At 41.2% G+C, this 19,678-nt stretch overlaps 1 protein-coding gene across 1 annotated transcript in view; it reads right to left on the bottom strand.

The window, feature by feature from the left end:
* Nucleotides 1–16,042, bottom strand: part of PHACTR1 (phosphatase and actin regulator 1) — a 490,073-nt gene extending 474,031 nt beyond the window's left edge. The window contains exons 1-2 of the mRNA XM_082257554.1: nt 16,010–16,042; nt 11,459–11,558 (exon numbers count right to left, since the gene is read on the bottom strand). Of these exons, the coding sequence (XP_082113680.1) occupies nt 11,459–11,519 (61 nt within the window). The 5' untranslated portion in view covers nt 11,520–11,558; nt 16,010–16,042. The remainder of the gene's footprint in view (nt 1–11,458; nt 11,559–16,009) is intronic.
* Between the last annotated feature and the right edge of the window lie 3,636 nt (nt 16,043–19,678).

The following is a 19,678-nucleotide window of genomic DNA, read 5'->3' as shown; positions in this document are numbered from 1 at the left end:
GAAAACAATCTGCGGGCTAGGTGTCTTAAAAAATATGGAATTTCGTATTTGTAAATGTCTAATCGATTAAGGATGGAAGCAAAGGATGCAGATAATAAATTAGTGTATTGTAGGTAAAGTAAAAGGGGTTTGGTAGGGAAATATGTCCATTTATAAATTGAGACCTTTTCAAGCCTAGACACTTCTGTAACTGCAAAAGGAAAGGAGTAGTCTACATTATGCTATGCGAGTGCGGATCACTTTATGTCGGAAAAACCCGACAGGAACTGGGGAAAAGAGTAAACAAGCACCTCCATACGATGCACGTTGGAAATTACTATGTACCCCTAGGAAGAAACGTGGCCTACAGCCACAATTATAAAATGCCCAAAGTAAAATTCTTGGCTCTTGACAGACTCCACATCCCAGTAAGAGGCGGGACTGGAAAAAAACTTTACTACAGATGGAAATGCGGTGGATTTGCCGTCTTAAGGCTACACATCCACCAGGTTTGAATGAAGCCCAAAGCTTTCGCCCCTTTTTAGAAGGTTTTTCCTCTGGAAAAACAGACTAAACCATTTTCATCCATTCATAAAAACTATAGTTCAGTCCAAATAAGGTATATTTTTCCTCGTCTCTTATTCTCCTACTCATATATCCACAAAAGAGGATAAAAAAGAACAATCTACCCTACATTTCCCCTCTGCCTCACGTCCTAAACCCTGCAAAAAATACACAAATAATAAACAGCCGATTTCGCTGTCATTCTGTAGGCTCAAGTTTTCTCAAACTTACCTGATCCTGGAAATGTATGCCCATGTTATCCCCGGGTTGTCACCCTTGTCATCAACCCAAATCTACCCTGGCACTATAAAGTGCCCCTTCCCATCCTAGACTTTATAACTGCTGTTCATACCTTAAGAATGCGCATGTATGACGTACTTGTATATTGCTTACTATTTACATAATTTATTTTCCTTGCAAAAGTGAATACTAAATATGAAATGTAATTGACATTTTGAAGATGTTCAGTCCCTCCTGGCAATGCCCAATCTTCAGTCTTCACTGCTCCCAGCACGGCAAGCCCCGATCTGATGATGGGGGCAATCTGGAGCCTGAGGACGGTGTTCGCACCTCCCGCAATCCCCGACCATCTGGGACAGCTAGGACTCCCTCTAGTCGTGTCGGCGGCCTACGTGGCACGACCTGACAGCTTCCGGGATGCGTTATAGCCTCTGCGCTTGCGCATCAGGGGTGGCAACGTCACAGTTACGTCACGCGGCGTCACGCAGCGCCACTGTGCACATGCGCGACCCACATAAAAAGGTTGGGAAATGCTCACAGGTTTCAGTCCATCTCCGCTAGAGGGAGAGGACAGACCTGGGGGTCATGCTGCCGCAGCCCATCCTGACTTTTCTTTCCCAGTACCTGCCTTCAAAAAAGTAAGTCCTATAAGAGACATTTTCAGTCTCTATTCAATACAAGTTTTTGTATAATGGAACAATTTATAAATGGACATATTTCCCTACCAAAACCCTTTTACTTTACCTACAATACACCAATTTATTATCTGCATCCTTTCCTTCCATCCTTAATCGATTAGACATTTACAAATATGAAATTCAATATCTTTTCAGACACCTAGCCCGCAGATTGTTTTCAGGCTCCAAACTCTGAGGGAACCCGTTTGGATCCCACTATTACGGCTAAACACTACCCGTCTAGCCCAAGTAAATATACTTTCTAAATCCAATCACTGTTTTTTTCTGCATCAATACGGCTATTAAGTATTTATGTCTGATGGTTACAAAAACTACATTTCTTCCTCCCAACTAGGAGGTCTAAGAATAACCTGTATTACACTATATCATCTGTGAAGCAGCTAAAGTTCCTGTTGCAGTTTAGAAACCTGGGGAAGGCGCATATATATGCATGGAACGGACTAAAAAAGATGTATGTAACACATTAATATGAAACACATTACATAATTTATTTTTGAATTTGTGCAAGAACTCTTACTCTTATTATTGGCATTCAGAGAATTGGTGACACATCCTTGAAAAAGGCCCTACCCGGCCGAAACACGTAGGATAACCCCTTGGACCTTTCCTCTGAACCTAGTTCCAAAACACATGGAACAACAGAGTAAAATGTCCGGTTAAAGTCACCTCTTTCTCACCTGTCACATATTTCTATACTTTTGCACTTCTAACACAATGGGCCTCCACCAATTCACCAAAATCCTTGTATAATGGGCTTTCACCCATTCATTTGAAATTCTGTACTATACTGTAAAGAGTTAATAAATTGTTTAATTTTACCATACTCATTGACTTACTCTTGCCCATAAAGTCCCAACCACCGGGTATGAGGCACCCAAACCACAGTACTATATTACGGGACGTTGGCAAAAAACGACTATAGGGCTCCACTGAGATTAAAAAAAAAAAAACCCTCTCTCAAAAAAAAAAAAAAAAAAGTACAACATGCTGCATTTTTTTCTGCTCTTGATTGTACTGGAACACAGTAAAAGGCATCAGAATGCACCGGGCGGCACCATAACACACCAAAAATGCACTGGAACACACTTGTCCTTATTTAAGGTTAAGAAAAAACAGGGGGAAAAATGCACTGGAACGCATCAAAAATGCGTATGCAGTAAAGCATTCGGACTGCGTTTCTATGGTGTGAACTGGCTGTAAGTGTAAGCAAACAGTTGAATGGAATGGTGGAATACACATGTGTAAACAATGTGTAAACAGTCTAACATGCTTGAAAAATGAATTAGGACTACATCAATTCCAGACTATTTGCTTTTCTCCATTGTTATTGCAGCAATAAATCTTGATCAGGGCTGTGATTGGATGGTAAAGGAATACTATCCTTCAATCAACTAGCCCCTCTTTTTTATATTCACAGCAGTGTGCAGTGCCTAATTGTCTCTATTTCTTCCAATCTGAATACTGATGTACAGGGGATTACAGGAGGCTAGTGCAAAGCCAGCCTAGGTTCTATTTAAAAATACTTAAATGGATTACATAAAGGTATTTCATTCTTATCTACACTTGCACTTGAATGAATGAATAGCATTCTACAATTTAGTGATGATTTAATTAAAATATACAGTTGGACTTAAATCATATCTAAACCCAAGGACACAAACATGATATATTACATCTTACCAGTCCATAGATAAGGTATTAGTTTTTCCAATATTTTTTCCTTAACACTCACTCACTGTACTGTGAAAAAGCAGCATTAGAAGGGGAGTTGGTTTGGACTCCTGAACACCCCCCCTATTCTTAACTCCACAACATAGAGGCTAGGTATTCTTTGCTCCACAGAGAAAATTGGGAATAGTTTAACTAATAAGAGTCAGCAGAATCAGACAGCACAGGAAGGTAGCAGCTCACAAGATTTCTGTAAGGATCAGGTATTTTTTGCACTCATTGAACAGATATAGTAAAACTGTGTGGCCTGGTGGTGTTTTACAGTCAGAGGATTAGATTTCCTAGCATTGCTGGAGCGCTAGAGCCGGGATGTTTTGTGTTAGTGTAAGTAAATTGTCAGGCTTGGCTGGCCTGTCTGTTTTATCTGGGTCAGGGTTTGAGTGACTCAGGTAGGCTGGATAACCAGTCTCTCTTGTGACTCCTCCCTGCTTGCTGGAAACTCGAAGAAGATTCTAGAAGCAGCTGGGAAGGGTCTAGGAGAAGCTGGCTGGAGTGTTCTGAAGGCCCTGACCAATCCCCACAGATTGGGTTGGCATGGGACAGGCCCCCTCAAATACTCAGGGTCAGTCCAGCTGGGGCCATGTGAGTTTGGGTGAAAGTTGGAGATGGAGTGTTAGACTGTCAGAGGCCTTTGAGAGTAGTCCCCCAGTAAACTCAGGCCTGGGCTCAGGTGCAGAAGAGACCCGTTCTCATGACACACGGAGGGATCCTAACCAGAGGCCATGGGAGCAAGGAGAAGACAGTAGGAGAACACTGCCAGGCAAATCTCCAGGGAGGAAGACAGCCAAGAGGGCTGGTCAGTGTTGCAGTAAAAGGACAGAGAGGCATGCCGAAGGGACTGGGTGCAAGCAGTCTGAGATGGGGGCAGAACCAGTCTGGGAGGACTATAAAGAAGTAGCCAGGAGGGCAAGTGAAAAGGGCCGCTGCATCCAGGCAGGCTGGCAGTGCCTAAAGGGGTGGTACTGGGAACAGTTGCCACATGGATAGGACAGCTAGCATTAAAGATCTCTCTTTTTGCTACACTACCAAATGGGCCCACAGCCCCTGCCTGTAAAGGGCATTAACCTGGATCTGACTGAGATTGTGTTGGATCCAACTCTAAGTGCTAGCTGGTTCTAGGAGATGTAGTTCTACAAGCAAGTATGTACTGGAGGTAGAAGGGGAGAAGTGTCTATATACTGGATATATATAGTTTGTGTCCCTGAGGATTCCTTTGCTGATCAAGTGGGCATCCTATAAGAACCCTTACCCCATCCAAGTTTAATCCCCTTAAAAAAAAAAAAAAAAGAAAACAAATCTGCAAGGACTGATTCTGGTCTCCAGAGTGAGTGGAAAATAATGTGCCTGGCTGTGCAGGGTGGGAGATACCCATATTCACTAGCGGCGGTAGCCCTACACCAGTTCCAGCTTAAAGGCCCTTATCCCTCTATTGACTGTTATTAGAAGTCTGGCGTTGCATTTTTTGTCACTGTTTGTGTATTCTGTGCCCTAAACCTCTCTTCTTGAGTTTGTTATGCCTTAATAAATAAAAACGCTCTCTTATCTGGCCATGGGTAAGTGCTACAGGTATATTTATCACCCCAAAAGGAAGAGAGTCATGAGAGTCAGGTAACTAATATTTTTAACAATTGTCAGCAATGGAGCCAATATATTTCTTTCAGAGTATTTAAAAAAACCTGTTCAAGACTCATAGAGGAAAAGGGATCACATATCCACCTTCCCCCCATTCACAGAATGTGTTGCATTCTGTCCAAAACTATACAAGGACTTATGTCAATGGTGGAGAGGACAGAAAGAAACAGAATTTTCTTTAATGTTCTTCAGTACTAGACCTGAAGGTAATAAACCCTGCAGCATCAGCAACTGTGAAGAGGACTGGGCATCACCAGAGAGAAGATTTCTACAGAAACTACAGTATTAGAATGGACATAGGGCTAACTTAATTACAGGTCTGTTGTATGACCACAGATGTAGCCAAAAAAAAAAAAGTTTTAACTAAACGTCAGCTTTAAATTAAAGAATAAATGTGGCAAACCTAGAGTATTTGACATCCAAGGCAGATCATTCTTTAACACCCCCCTACGCAAAAGAACAAAATTATTTTCTATAATAATCCTGACATGAAATAAAAAATTAATAACACAAAAGACATATAGACAGTGTAGCACCCTCCTAGGTAGGTAGGTGCTAAGCAAAAGCATCTATTGCTCCTTCTGCTTATCAGGGGAGCCTGATGTGTTAGGTTGCCTGTTACATGTTTTCGGTTGTGATTCACTGGGTCTGAGGGAGTGTCCCCACTGTATCCAATGAGGGAGCTTGTTGGACAGTGGAGGAAACCCAGCCAGTGACACATTGGATTTTGTGGGAGTCCCAGTGGGAGAGCATTCTTGCAATGCATCCTGGGATTGCCCATAAAAGCTGGGGAGACATGTGACAGGGCGTCCCAGGAGGAGGCTGACAGCTGTCTCTCCTCCTACTGTGTATGAGGAAGGTGGTCTTAGGCGGTCAAAAATCACGATAAAGATCCGTCGTTTACCAATTGGTGATGGTGAGGAGTAGAGTGCCTGACTGATCCTGAGCTGCTGTAGGAGAAACCCCTGGGGGAGGGGGGCAACAGAAAAAAGCACACGGTTAGAGGGAAAGCGCTGACAGGAGCAGGCTACCTTGAGATGGTATCCACTAGCAGTGCCCTTTCCAGTGAGCACTAAGGAGACTAGCTCATAAAAAAATCCAAGTTTATTGAAATCCAACATATAAAAACAAATAAAGCCAGATCTGAACAAAAGAAAGTTCCACTGATGCAAATTGCAGGAGGTGGGGTACCTTTAAGAGGGGGAAGCCATGATCCGTCCTCCACAATGGAGTCTGCACTGGCTCCTGCACTGGAGCCGTGTAGAGTAGCAGGCAGGAGGTTGTTCTCTCCGGTGGAAGAGGGGAGGCGGGCGGTTGCCGAGTGCCACTTGATGGAGGAGGGGGACAGTCTCGCCGAGTGACCGGGGTGGATGGACAGACAATGCAGCATGCCTTGGCGCCGTGGGGAGGCTGCAGACCAGTCACTGTCTGTCTGTTACTGCGATAAGATGATGACGTCATCACCGCGCTCAGGCTCCGGGCATCAGGGGGAGGAGACGGAAGGAGGAGAAAGCGTCCGAGGTCGTCATGTCGCTATGGCAACATGTTTCGCTCCCATGAGCCTTGTCAAGCTTTGGCGAGACTCCCCCCCTCCTCCATCAAGTGGCACTCGGCAACCGCCCCCCCTGCCCTCTTTCACCGGAGAGAACACCCTCCTGCCTGCTACTCTACACGGCTCCAGTGCAGACTCCATCACGGAGGACGGATCGTGGCTTCCCCCTCTTAAAGGTACCCCACCTCCTGCAATTTGCATCATTGGAACTTTGTTTTGTTCAGATCTGGCTTTATTTGTTTTTATATTTTGGATTTTAATAAACTTGGATTTTTTATGAGCTAGTCTCCTTAGTGCTCACTGGATAGGGCACTGCTAGTGGATACCATCTCAAGGTAGCCTGCTCCTGTCAGCACTTTCCCTCTAACTGTGCGGTCTTAGGCGGTTGGCCTAGTGAACCAGGTGTGGAGCTGAGCTGCAGAGGATCCAGAGAAGCTGACGGTGGAGCTGTTGGCAGAGTCTCTCGGGAAAAACAGTGTCCGTGAGTACTAAGGGACTTGCCAAAGGGTCAGTCCAGGAAGGGGGACCACTCCAGTGAAGTCAGAGGATCAGGGAGCCAGCTCACACAGAGTGTTACAGTAAAGGGGGTGCCGTATAGAGAACCCTGAAGAATAGGGACAAAGGGGGTACTAAGTAGGACCCTGAAGAGTGTTCTACAGTACAGTACAGCTCATCCAATACTTCTTCACTGCATTGTCAAGGTGAAGCAGCGGCCTTGCCGCATAGAGTTATATTCAGCAGTCCTAGCAATTGTACATAGTTGTTCAAGTTGGAGTATCCCACTCATCCCTTCTCCTATCCAAGTTCTCAAATAAAACAACCAAAAAAAAAAAAACCCCTGGACTGTTTTCTGACTGAGCCAAGCACTTTAAAAATGCTATATTGTCAAGTTGTTGCTATGGGTAACCCAGGGGAATCCATAACCAGCAGCTCCCAAGGGAGTAGTGCTACATTTGGGGGCTCGTCCGGGATGTCGTCCTGGGCTACCGGTCAGGTTGCTAATGGAAACGGCCGAAGAAAATTTTTCAAAACCGCCATTCTTGCTTCAGAGACTATATTCTAATGCTCATTACAATTTTGAGGCCTGCTCTACAGGAGATAGGGAGAGTGGGATGAAGAAAAAATTGCACAATGATGGTAAAGTATATCAATTGAATTTTTAAAATTTAGTTTTTAAAATTCAGAAATTTAAAGTTTACTTACTGGTATGCTCTGATTTTATTTATATGATTGTATGGCTGAGGTTTATGTTAAATTCTATATAATCTGACATGGGTCAGCTCAGCCTGGGATACTTTTTGGGTTTTTCCCAGAAACTGTTAATATGGCTTTTTGCTAGCTGGGTTTTTGGATTTCTAAATGGGGTTTGGTTTTAAATGTTTTTATTTGTGCATGGGACTTATGTGCCTTGTGATGTCTTTTTTTGGTATCATTCAAGTATACAGTATTTATTATAATAACTTCAGTGGTGCAGAGTATTGTTGCAGGGAAAAGTGCTTGTTTTGTGTGATCAGGGTGAACCTGGTAATCCAGGTAAACAACAGTAGGAATTTAGTTGTTTTCTGTTGCAGCTCATTGCCCCCCCCCCTTACTCTGCAGTGATGGAAAATTCTCAGGAAGAAGGCTATACAGAGGATCTGGATTGGCTGCTACCCCAGCCTGGACAAGCATGCCACTTGCAACAGGGCAAGGACCAGGTAGCCCGCCCTCCTTTCCCAACAAAGATAGTTTAGGAAGTTCAGTGGGGTTCCAATTTAGAAGGGAGGGTGACAGTGAGTCTGGGGACAGAACTTAGAGAAGGCTCAGAATTTGGAGATATGTACAGGGCTCAGGGCTACTGTGGAACAGAGCTGAAGTGGATAAGGAGTGAGCTAAGCAGAGAAACAGCAAACAGAGTATGGTGCTGCTTTAAAAAGACCACATAGCCATTCTACACTGCTAGGAGGGGACTTTGCTGCTGTCAGCTGCTGGTGTGACCAGAAAATGTGTGGCCTGCCACAGAGAATGTCAGGCAGAAATACAGTGTAAAAGAATATAATTTATTTAAAATAAAAGTGAACAACATAAAACGTAAACGCATCTCCAAAATACCAAACTGACTAAAACAAATAAGAAAACCAATCAAATAGTGACACACAATGAACAACTGCCTAAACCAAATATATACAGCAAATAGGGAATGCAAAGCATAATCGAAACAGAGCCAAGGTCATACATGGGAGATCAAGCAGAGGGAGCTGGGAGCAAGACAGGACAGGGAGAGGGTAACAGGATCAGGCTGCAGGGTCAGGATCAGGGATCAGGATACAGGATTGCAGGTCTGGGGCACATGGAGACAACACCAAGGCCACCAGAGCAGGACAGACAGGACTTAAATATACTTCTTGTAACAAGCATCAGGTGATCACTAATGATATGAGCTTCTGGCTGCTGGGAGACACCCACTGGTGGACGCTGGACCTGCAGCCTATGGATTTGGGAGCCACAGTGCCAGCTTCAGGTGAGTGCTTTCCTGACAGTACCCCCCTCTAAGGAGCGGCCTCAGGATGCCATAGCTGAACCAGTCCATAAAAGACAGTCTTCTGTTAGACAAGTCCAGAGAAAAAGTTCCTCGTAGGCTGAAGGGTCGGGTTCCAAGCGAGATGCCCTACTGCCAAGATCCAACAATTGGTAGGGTACCCCGCTGTTGGGGTCAAGTGACTGGCTGGGTGTCCTGTTGGCCAGAGTCCCTGAGATTTACAGCATTCAACACTCTTTCAATAACCTCCATTTATTGAAAAATAATATACACTATGTTCCAGTCACTTTTTCGTAATCTGTGCTTTAAATAAGCATCCTGATTAGTTTTGTGTCCTGAATTTCTACAAATAATGAATGAAGGAGTAGTGTTTCATTGTTGGCAGAGTCTCTATGAAGACACTCTGCAGTTTATTTTTACTACATATGGCAGTCTCGCTGCTTTTTCCCTGATGCTCTCGTCATCTGTGTGACACATACAGTGCCTGAATAGGGATGATATTTCACTACTTCTCTTACACCCACAGTTTTCACAGTGAAGAAAAACAGCATTGCATTTCCTGGCAAAGGTTCGGAGTCTGTTGGTATAATTACTTTCTTGGACAATCAGATAATTACACCAAATGACTCTGACAAATGCAACACTGCTATAATGTGCAATGAATATACATATTTCCCAATAAGTAAACTGTGCGTGTAGCTGTCTATTATTATTTAGCCACAGAAAAAACAATATAAGCAGCCTAATTTATGGTATTGAAAGTATTGATGTAGAAAAATCAGTGGTAATCAATCTGATGCTCATTTTTAGCAACTTTTTGTGACCAGATTAAAAGTAGATTTCAGGGAGACAAAAATATTTTGTGTGTACTCTCACTTAGGGACACGGCTAACCTTGGCTGTTCTACCTGTGGTGTCGGAATTCCTATTTTCTAAATGGCCCATTATCTGAACTTAGAGAAATAGAAGCTAGTATTTCCCCTGCAGTTCTCTGAGATGGAGGCTGCACAGCACAGAATCATGCAACCAGAGCCTTTAGATTGACCTTTAAATACTAATGAAGATTTTTTTGACTCTAACTCTGTCTACAATTGATAATGTAAACCACAGAATAAAGGTGAATTAAGTGGTCTTTCTGCCTTTAGTTGTAATGTTTCCTTAATTAGGGATGATCGAACTTTTGAAAAGTTCGGTTCGACCAGAACACCCGAATTTCCTGAAAGTTCGGTTCGGATTCCAGAACCCCATTGAAATCAATAGGAACCGAACTTCTGGAATAAAAAAAAACACCATTTTGAAGCCCTAAAACCCAATAAATGCCCCTAAAAAGTGCCTAGGGTTCTGGGTCATGCCCCAGGGACTATTAATCACACAAAAAAAGTTCTTAAAAATTGTCATTTTTGATAGAGAGCCAATTATTGAAAAAATTATTGAAAAAAAAATAAAATGAGATTTCTTTGGATTTAGTGTCTGGGGGGGGGGGTCTAAAAAGAGTACCTGTGAAGTTTCAGCTCTATAGCATGTCCAGAACCAGAAAAAAAAAAAAGATTGTTTGTCTTAGAATTAATATAGAACAGGGATATGGCTCCGCTATTTTCACAACTTGCCGGTTTTGTAGCAAGCATTTTTTTGGGCATTTTTTGGGGGTCTTTGGAGGCAGGCATAACATCAGAACTTCTGTGTAGGGGTATATATACACACACACACATGTATGTATATATACACATATATAGGTGTGAAAGTAGCAGAACACTATGCTTGCGCTAATGAAATAATTAACACCCATATGGCTTCTCTGCTATAACACCTATATGTGTGTATGTGTATAAATACATATAAGCGTGTGTGTATATATACCCCTATACAGAAGTTCAGATGTTTTGCCTGCCTCCAAAGACCCCAAAAAAATACCCAAAAACCGCCAGCTACAAAAACGCCCAGGTGTGTTTTTGCAGCAGGCGTTTTTTTTTGGGCATTTTTTTGGGGTCTTTGGAGGCAGGCAAAAAATCTGAACTTCTGTATAGGGGTATATATACACACACACTTATATGTATTTATACACATACACACATATAGGTGTGATAGGAGCGGAGACATATGCCTTTTAACTAATAATTGCTAAATGACACTTTGAAGCAGAAGTAACAGAACTGCTTCCACTCTCTTCCACATCCCTGTATTACAATGCTAGGAATTTGGCGGGGCTATCTTATATACTGGGGGGCGTATTCACTAATGATTGGCCTCCTGACCCCCTAAAGTTCGGAATTCGACCGAACCTTGAACAGTCAATGTTCGGGTCGAACCGATGGTCGACCCGAACCGTTCAATCATCCCTATCCTTAATAGCTAGAGTAGTGTACTAATTTTCTTTATTCCTGGTGCTGCTTTAGAGAACAATGGTTTGTGACTAGTTGCTAAGGGATTCTGGTGGGGTTGAGTCAGTGTCAAAGGGGAACAAATCTCACTAATAGCCAAAGGTGAAAAAGTGAAACGATTAAGAAATTAAACAATATGTACTGTATATAGTATGTAAAGAAAATGTTACCTTGTGCTCCTTGACTGAATAACAGTCTTGGTATAGAATCCACATCCAAAAAGTTTGTCATTTTCAAATATCTATGGAATGTCAAATCACCAATAAAAACCTGCAGCATAAAATAATACATTAATAATAAAATACATACTCTACACATTGTTAACATTAAACTTCAACATTAAAAAAATAATAAAAATTTGAATAGTGTCCTAATATAAATGGAGAGATTTCCTTTTACTCTGACCACCTACAATCAGAAAAGGAAGTGAGGAGAAACGTATCCATTGGGGACAGAGGTTTTCAAACCTTCTACACTGTATCCAAAGCAAAAAACTGTTACTGGAGTTGAGCTTTAATGAATATATGCATTAGGAGGGTTCAAGCACATACACTGTTTTTTATTCCTTGGCCCCCTTGTCCCATTAGTCATGGGAAAAGCAATCCAAAATATTTAACGCACTTCTTACCTCTTTCCTGTCTTTAAATGTGTACAGATCTGGACCATAGCAGAACAAAGTCGTATCCACCCAGAAGGATACTAATTCCATGGATCCCAATATAAAGACACACTTAATTTTAAGATTCACTCATCTCTTATAATCACATTTTTTTAAATATTATTTCTTGTTGATTTTTCTTTTTTTAAGCCCCAAGTGGATATTTTAATTTCCAAATGGCCACCTACAGTATCTCACAAAAGTGAGTACACCCCTCACATTTTTGTAAATATTTTATTATATCTTTTCATGTGACAACACTGAAGAAATGACACTTTGCTACAATGTAAAGTAGTGAGTGTAAAGCTCGTATAACAGTGTAAATTTGCAGTTCCCCTCAAAATAACTCAACACAGCCATTAATGTCTAAACCATTGGCAACAAAAGTGAGAACACCCCTAAGTGAAAATGTCCAAACTGGGCCCAATTAGCCATTTCCCCTCCCTGGTGTCATGTGACTCATTAGTGTTACAAGCTCTCAGGGGTGAATGGGGAGCAGGTGTGTTAAATGTGGTGTTATCGCTCTCCCTCTCTCAGGTCACTGGACGTTCAACATGGCACCTCATGGCAAAGAACTCTCTAAAGATCTGAAAAAAGAATTGTTGCTGTACATAAAGATGGCCTAGGCTATAAGAAGATTGCCTAAACCATGAAACTGAGCTTCAGCACGGTGGCCAAGACCATACAGCGGTTTAACAGGACAGGTTCCACTCAGAACAGGCCTTGCCATGGTTGACCAAAGAAGTTGAGTGCACAGGCTCAGTGTCATATCCAGAGGTTGCAATGCTGCAGAGGTTGAAGGGGTGGGGGTCAGCCTGTCAGTACTTGGGCCATATGTCGCTCACTGCATCAAATTAGTCTGCATGGATGTTGTCCCAGAAGAAAGCCTCTTCTAAAGATGATGCACAAGAAGGACCGCAAACAGTTTGCTGTAGACAAGCAGACTATGGACATGGATTACTGGAACCATGTCCTGTGGTCTGATGAGACCAAGATAAACGTATTTGGTTCAGATGGTGTCAAGCGTGTGTGGCAGCAACCAGGTGAGGAGTACAAAGACAAGTGTGTCTTGCCTTCAGTCAAGCATGGTGGTGGGAGTGTCATGGTCAGGGGCTGCATGAGTGCTGCCGACACTTAGGAGCTACAGTACATACGGAAAAACATGAATACCAACATGTACTGTGACATACTAAAGCAAAGCATGATCCCTTCCCTTCCTGGACTGGGCCACAGGGCAGTATTCTAACATGATAACCACCTCAAACACACCTCCAAAATTACCACTGCCTTGCTAAAGAAGCTGAGGGTAAAGGTGATGTACTGGCCAAGTATGTCTCCAGGCCTAAACCCTATTAAGCATCTGTGGGGCATCCTCAAACAGAAGGTGGAGGGGTGCAAGGTCTTTAACATCCACCAGCTCTGTGATGTCGTCATGGAGGAGTGGAAGAGGACTCCAGTGGCAACCTGTGATGCTCTGGTGAACTCCATGCCGAAGAAGGTTAAGGCAGTGCTAGAAAATAAGGGTGGCCTTACAAAATATTGACACTTTGGGCCCAATTTGGACATTTTCACTTAGGGGTGTACTCACCTTTGTTGCCATCGGTTTAGATATTAATGGCCGTGTGTTGAGTTATTTTGAGGGGACAGCAAATTTACACTGTTATACAAGCTGTACACTCACTACTTTACATTGTAGCAAAGTGTCATTCCTTTAGTGTTGTCACATGAAAAGATATAATAAAATATTTACAAAAATGTGAGGGGTGTACTCACTTTTGTGAGATACTGTATATTTCACCATTTACAAAGTTAACAACCAATATGCACTGCCCATAACACAAGTTCGATCCCTTCTAGAGAGATTACCACACTTTAACCTTTAAGGTCAAAATATAAAATCAGATGGATAATAAAACTCAAATAACAATGGTATCCACTTCTTTAAAATAGTGTTGCCTATTTGCTTTTGTGTTCAAACTGGCTATACCACTTAAAGTGGAACTTTAGTCAGAAAATTAATTCTAGATCACATCAGGCTGGCTTCTTTCCTTTTTTACCAATGTGAAACATTAAAAATAAGTGCCTATACTGTTTAAAATCTAGTAATACACTGTCACACCCTGCTCTGCACATGCTCAGTTGCTCTCTATATTTAGGCACTGACAAATTTGTGGAGGCCTATCTGCGGGTAGCCTAAAGATTTACTGCTGCTCAGGGGCTGCTCAGGGCTTCAGAAAAATGGCAGCCTCAAGCAAGAAGAAACAGGAGCAATGCTGGAGGCAATTTACAGCACACATTAAACTCAGTTGCAAAATTATTAATGTGGAATGTATGTTTTTTTTGTGAAGAACATTATTTTTTATCAAATTGTTATGGGTAAAGTTCTACTTTATTAGTATGACCAACTATAAAGTATATTTAAAGGCATTTTATATATTTATATCAGTATGTGTTTTAGAAAGGGTAGGGGAGGGTTAAAACCCCTGTCAGTGTTTTAGTTGCCCTCACTTCCTGTCCTGTGGAATCAACAGGAACTGAGAGAAATCAACTTTTAGAAAGCTGCCACAGAAAAATAAGCCCCATTGGAAGATTTATCCTCTATTCTTTGTTCTGGTGGCCACTCAAAAAATTTGGATTTACCCTTACTTTCATTCCCTGTGATACTGGTGAATCCCTTTAATGGAGACACAGATTGCAATAAAAACACATTTTCTAACACCTAACGTCTTTAGCTAAATCCGAAAAAAAGTTTGCCGTTAGTTATACTTTAACTGCATAAAATATCAGCTTTCTTAGAATTTATGAAGATTTAAATCACTATTAAAGGATAAGTTTACTAAAGTATGGAGATTGCCATTGCTAACATCCTCTGTTGAAAAAATTGGTGGACTGGCCATAATGCAGAATCAATGGCTTCAGAACTTTCAAAGTCACTGACCTGGAACCAGAGTGCAGATCAGGAGTTCTGATTTCACTCTGACACTTCAAATCAGAATACTTGCTCTTGGATCAGCAAGTACTGATGTCAGAAAAGGCCAGGCAACTAACATTTTCAGAAGAGGTCAAGGATACCAGCCTTTGTAATTCAGCATAGGTTTCCATTAATTCATAATGCATATACATTTCCATCCTCAAAGGGGTATTGAAAAACATGCAGATATTCATATTGCCATAACCTGAAAAAAACAAGTGAAAAGAATATGGAACATGTCAAGTAGCTGTATCTTATAAGCATAATTATATTAAAATTAATTCCCTTAACTATCAACAGTTACTCTCTTGTTCTTTCAGCATTTTAAATGGATGAACTATGTTTTACACCAGTATCTATATTGTTGTGTAAAGTAATTAAACATAAAGCTAATCAATAGTTAATAATTGTCTTCTATTTTGGATACACTGTAAGAGGATTAATGCCTCAGTGAATGACTCACAGCAGTCACTATGCTGGAGCATGGTCTAAAACGATGTCAGTACAATCAAATGCACTGCTAGGAGCTATATTGATCTCCCCAGGGGGCATTGTACCCGGTGCATTAACCTATTAACACAAGTGTACTACTAAAGGCTGTTGTAACTGCTTCTATCATGCAGGGTCTTCATCCATTGCAGATACAGTAAATCAGTATTTGTCATTTACCTTTCACATATGTGAATGTTTTTATGGTTTGGACCAGGCTTATAATTGTTGAGCTTATGTGGGACTGCAGAACCCAATGTGTCCTCCTAGTTTACAAAAAAGCAGGACATGCTATGCCCTTGTAGTGCTATACCAAATGGAGCTGACTGTTATATTATGAGTCAGTAATGCGTAAAATACAGTACAAGCATAGTGCTGCTTTCACCTAGTCAAGGATGCACTCCACTTAAAGCATGAGTACCATTCACAAATGTATAGAACATGTAGCTGTATAAAAAAACACAAGCACATTTAAGACTTGAATACCCAAAGCATGCAGTAGGTATTCTAGTGGATAGCAAAAAAAGCAGAGGAGTGCTAACTTTTACCTCTTAACATTTATGATATAGATCAAAGCACATCCCCACAACAATAAGTACTTACTGCCAAATGTCCTGATACGATGACCGTTCTCCAAATCAGCACCCACGCCAAGTTTCCTTAATCATCGTAAAACTGCTCGGCACAAGGATCAATTCTGATTCTTCGACTAGAACCTAGATGAATAATGCATAGCATAAGGCGGACTTCTTGTGATCAACTGATAAAAATGGCTAGTAGCTGTAACCACGGCAACAGATTGCTTTAGCACCATCACTTTAATGTCCTCCCCTTACCGTGAAGGAAATCACTGTCCCTCCCTTAAAACTTACTTAGGTTTTGAGAATGTATATATTCCCTTTAAGCTTTCAAAGACAGCTTTTTTATTTTTATTTTTTCTGTCATTATGCAAAGGAATGTCATTATCTTATGGAATTTATTGCATACTCTGAAAAAAAAAATATTTTTATTAAAGATTATGGCTTTTAGCATCTTTTTTTTTAATCTCTTTTTATTAAATTTTTTTTAACCAACAAGTCATACAAACATAAAAGAAAAGCATCTTAGCATCTTATGGTAAATTATATAATTTGGTTAAAAAATAATTATTTTGTTAGCCGAATCATTCACTGTATTTTATTATCAGAATGTTTTACTGCAAAAAAAATCTAGAAGACATCAACTTTTCTTATCTTAACTTATCAACTAGCAGTTTATCACTAACTGAAATTAAATAAGAGTGTGGTACAATTACAGTACTTATGCAATGCACAAAAAGCTTAATTAAAGGACCACCTTTTCCTTAACTTCTCCATTCATGGCAAAATTCCTGCTACAAAAAAAAAAGCAAGGTCACCTATCTAACAGGACAGTTCCAATAGCAAAAATATCATACAAAGAACAGTAACTCACAGCAACCAGATCTGCAGATATCATTCCACTGCAGGCATATCAGTGAAAGATTCGACCTGATTCTAAAATAAATGGTACCTCACCTTGCCTATTTTAAGAGCAATGGTGATTTGTAACCAACAAGAGTTCATCTCACCCTGGTTTGATCTGGGGAAGATGAATTCTGATTGGTTGCTCTTGGTTTTTACTCCTTGCACGTTGCTCTTTGCTTGAATAAACTGTCAACTGTCATTTTGCAGGCTATATGTATGCTATATAAACAGTAAATATGCACAGAACTTACCAATGTTTCAACCTTTTCCCAAATCTCTCCTTAAAAAATTAATACCACAAAACAGCAGCCAGGCAGAAAGAACTCAGCACTTCAAGCACAGATAGAGATTATGAAAGAAAATCCTGTCAGCTATGCTGTCTTTTCATGCTATGACGATGTTAAGCCTTCCCCTCTGAATTCTGAGTGATAACTGTTTGTTATTAACTTGCGTTACCTGCTAATTTAAAAAAAACTGAAAAGGTTTTTTTTTTTTTTTTTTATCATTGAGTGGTTTGCGCATTCTTTATCTGCCCCCTCAGATTTCATTAGCATGGAAAATATTCATTGCAAGTCTGTGAAGGTAAGCAGCAGAACACCTTTTTGTACAGTTTTCTCTTTCCAAAAGCCTACTGTGCTGTTATTGGATCAGACAGTACTGGGAGAATAATTATTACATCTGTCTGTGTTCCTAAGGAATGACTATCTAATTGATTGCCCGCAGGTTAGGTATGGCAGCTATGGGGTTTTAATCAAACCCCAACACTGCTGATGACTCAGACATTCGAGAAATCAATGAGAATAAAGAACAGTGAGGAGGTGGTACACATACGTGGGACTACAGTTTCAAATCAGAGAGATAGGATACACAGGGACTGGAAAGGATGTTCATAAAAAACTGCATTTTATTTTTCAAGCAGTGGTCATGGCTCATATGGAGGTTAAACATATTATGTTGTCATTTACTATCTGTTTGGCATGCTACTGCTTTCTGCAGCAAGACTAAAGAGAACTGGGCTCCTTACCTAAAGCAAAGCAGCTACAATTCTGTGTTGACCCACATTATCTAAGCAAATTTATATCTGCACAGAAATTAAACAACTGGGTATTTTGGGCAATACAGACAATGTTGATTACAGACAATAGCATTAATAATACTTTTTTCAAAACAATTTCAAGGGTAATAGTGAACCAGGGTGAGCTCAGTGCAGGATATAAATTAGTCACCCCAGAGCATGGGCAAATGAATGTGATGAGCTGGCACAAAAAAAATATTAGGGGCCTCATATATCTATACTTCCTTGCTCACAGGCAGTTGCTTTAGTATTAAAGACTATATCAACATTTTTTGAGAAAAAAAAAAAATAATAATCTTCTTTGGGTGGTCAATGTGCATTGCAAAAATGTTAACATACTTTACAGATTTCTACCTGTTTCTGCTCTGAAGATATAGATGTTTGTTTGAACATAAACTGTACTTTGTCATTCTGAATGTGAGGGTATGTGTTCATTATATTGAGCTGGTGCGCTCTCAATGTTTGGATGAGAGAAATTGCAGTGTCTGCATCCCTTTAGAAGTAGTGAACACCTATGGAGTGTCTCACCAAAAGAGTGGAATTTCTATTGCAGCAGATGCCTAAAATTTTTTTTTGCGGAAATCACACAAGCAAGAAATTGCATTTTGGAAGAATTCTGCACACTGTGTACAGAACGCCTCCAGATTTTATCATTAGAGTTAAGCAAATCTCAGAACTTCCAATATAGTTCTTGGTTCCCTAGAGCAAGAGTGACTCATCTATACTCTAAGACATTACAGCAGTGATTGTCTTTCAGAAAATTAGAAAAAGCCTTAAGTGCGGCCCCAACACCTCCAGAGGGACACACAATAATAGAGTATTTTCTTTCCTCTGTGCCCAAAATGCTGTTTCTGCTACATTTTTTTTAAGTGTATCGCAATGTACACTGAAGTTGGAGTACAATATACCCCAGCAATGGTGTCAGTGAGTGCAATAATAAACCCCCAGCATTGGTGTCAGATGGCGCAATAATAATCCCCAACAACCCCTGGTGTTAGCACAAATAACCCCTTAACCCCTCCCCCCACAATATTGGTCAGTGGCCTTGCAATTTTACCCTCCCTGCATTGGTGGTCAGTGGCAGTGATATTTAACCCCTCTCCTCCCCCTGCATTGTGGATTAGCAGTAAAAGTTAACCTCCCTCCTCCCCCTGTGTTGTGGACTGGCAGTAAAAGTTAGCCCCCACTTCCACATGCATTGGCCAGTGGCAGTGATATTCAACCTCCCTTCTCCCCATGCATTGTGGACTGGAAGGGAAAGTTAACTCTACTCCTTCACCCGTATAGTGGACTGGCAGCAAAATGTAATCCCTCTCCTTTCACTTTATTGTGGACTGGCTGTGAAACATAACCCCCCCCCCTCTTTCCCCTGTATCGTGGACTGGCAGTGAAACTCAACCCCACTCTTTTCCCTGTATCGTGGACTGAGAGTGAAATTTAACACCCCCCTTACCCTGTATTGTGGACTGACAGTGAACGCTGACCCCCCATCACTTACCCATCACACACTCCCACACTGCTCTCTTTTCCCAGGCCGGAATTGGCTTGTTTTGTGGGCCGAGATAAATCCACTTATATTACAGTCTCTGCTTTAACACAGAGAGTGTTTCAACACCTGGTTCCCTGCTGTCACTCTGCTTTCTTTATGATGCTCAATAGCCCCTGGGCCAAACACAGATGACTAGGCTGGCTGCGTGTGGGGGTATAGCAGTA

Source organism: Pelophylax lessonae, assembly GCF_965119305.1.
Source record: "Pelophylax lessonae genome assembly, chromosome: 5".
NCBI classification, from domain to species: Eukaryota; Metazoa; Chordata; class Amphibia; order Anura; family Ranidae; genus Pelophylax; species Pelophylax lessonae.
Note: the sequence above shows the minus strand (reverse complement) of the source record. Positions and strands in the feature narration are given on the sequence as shown.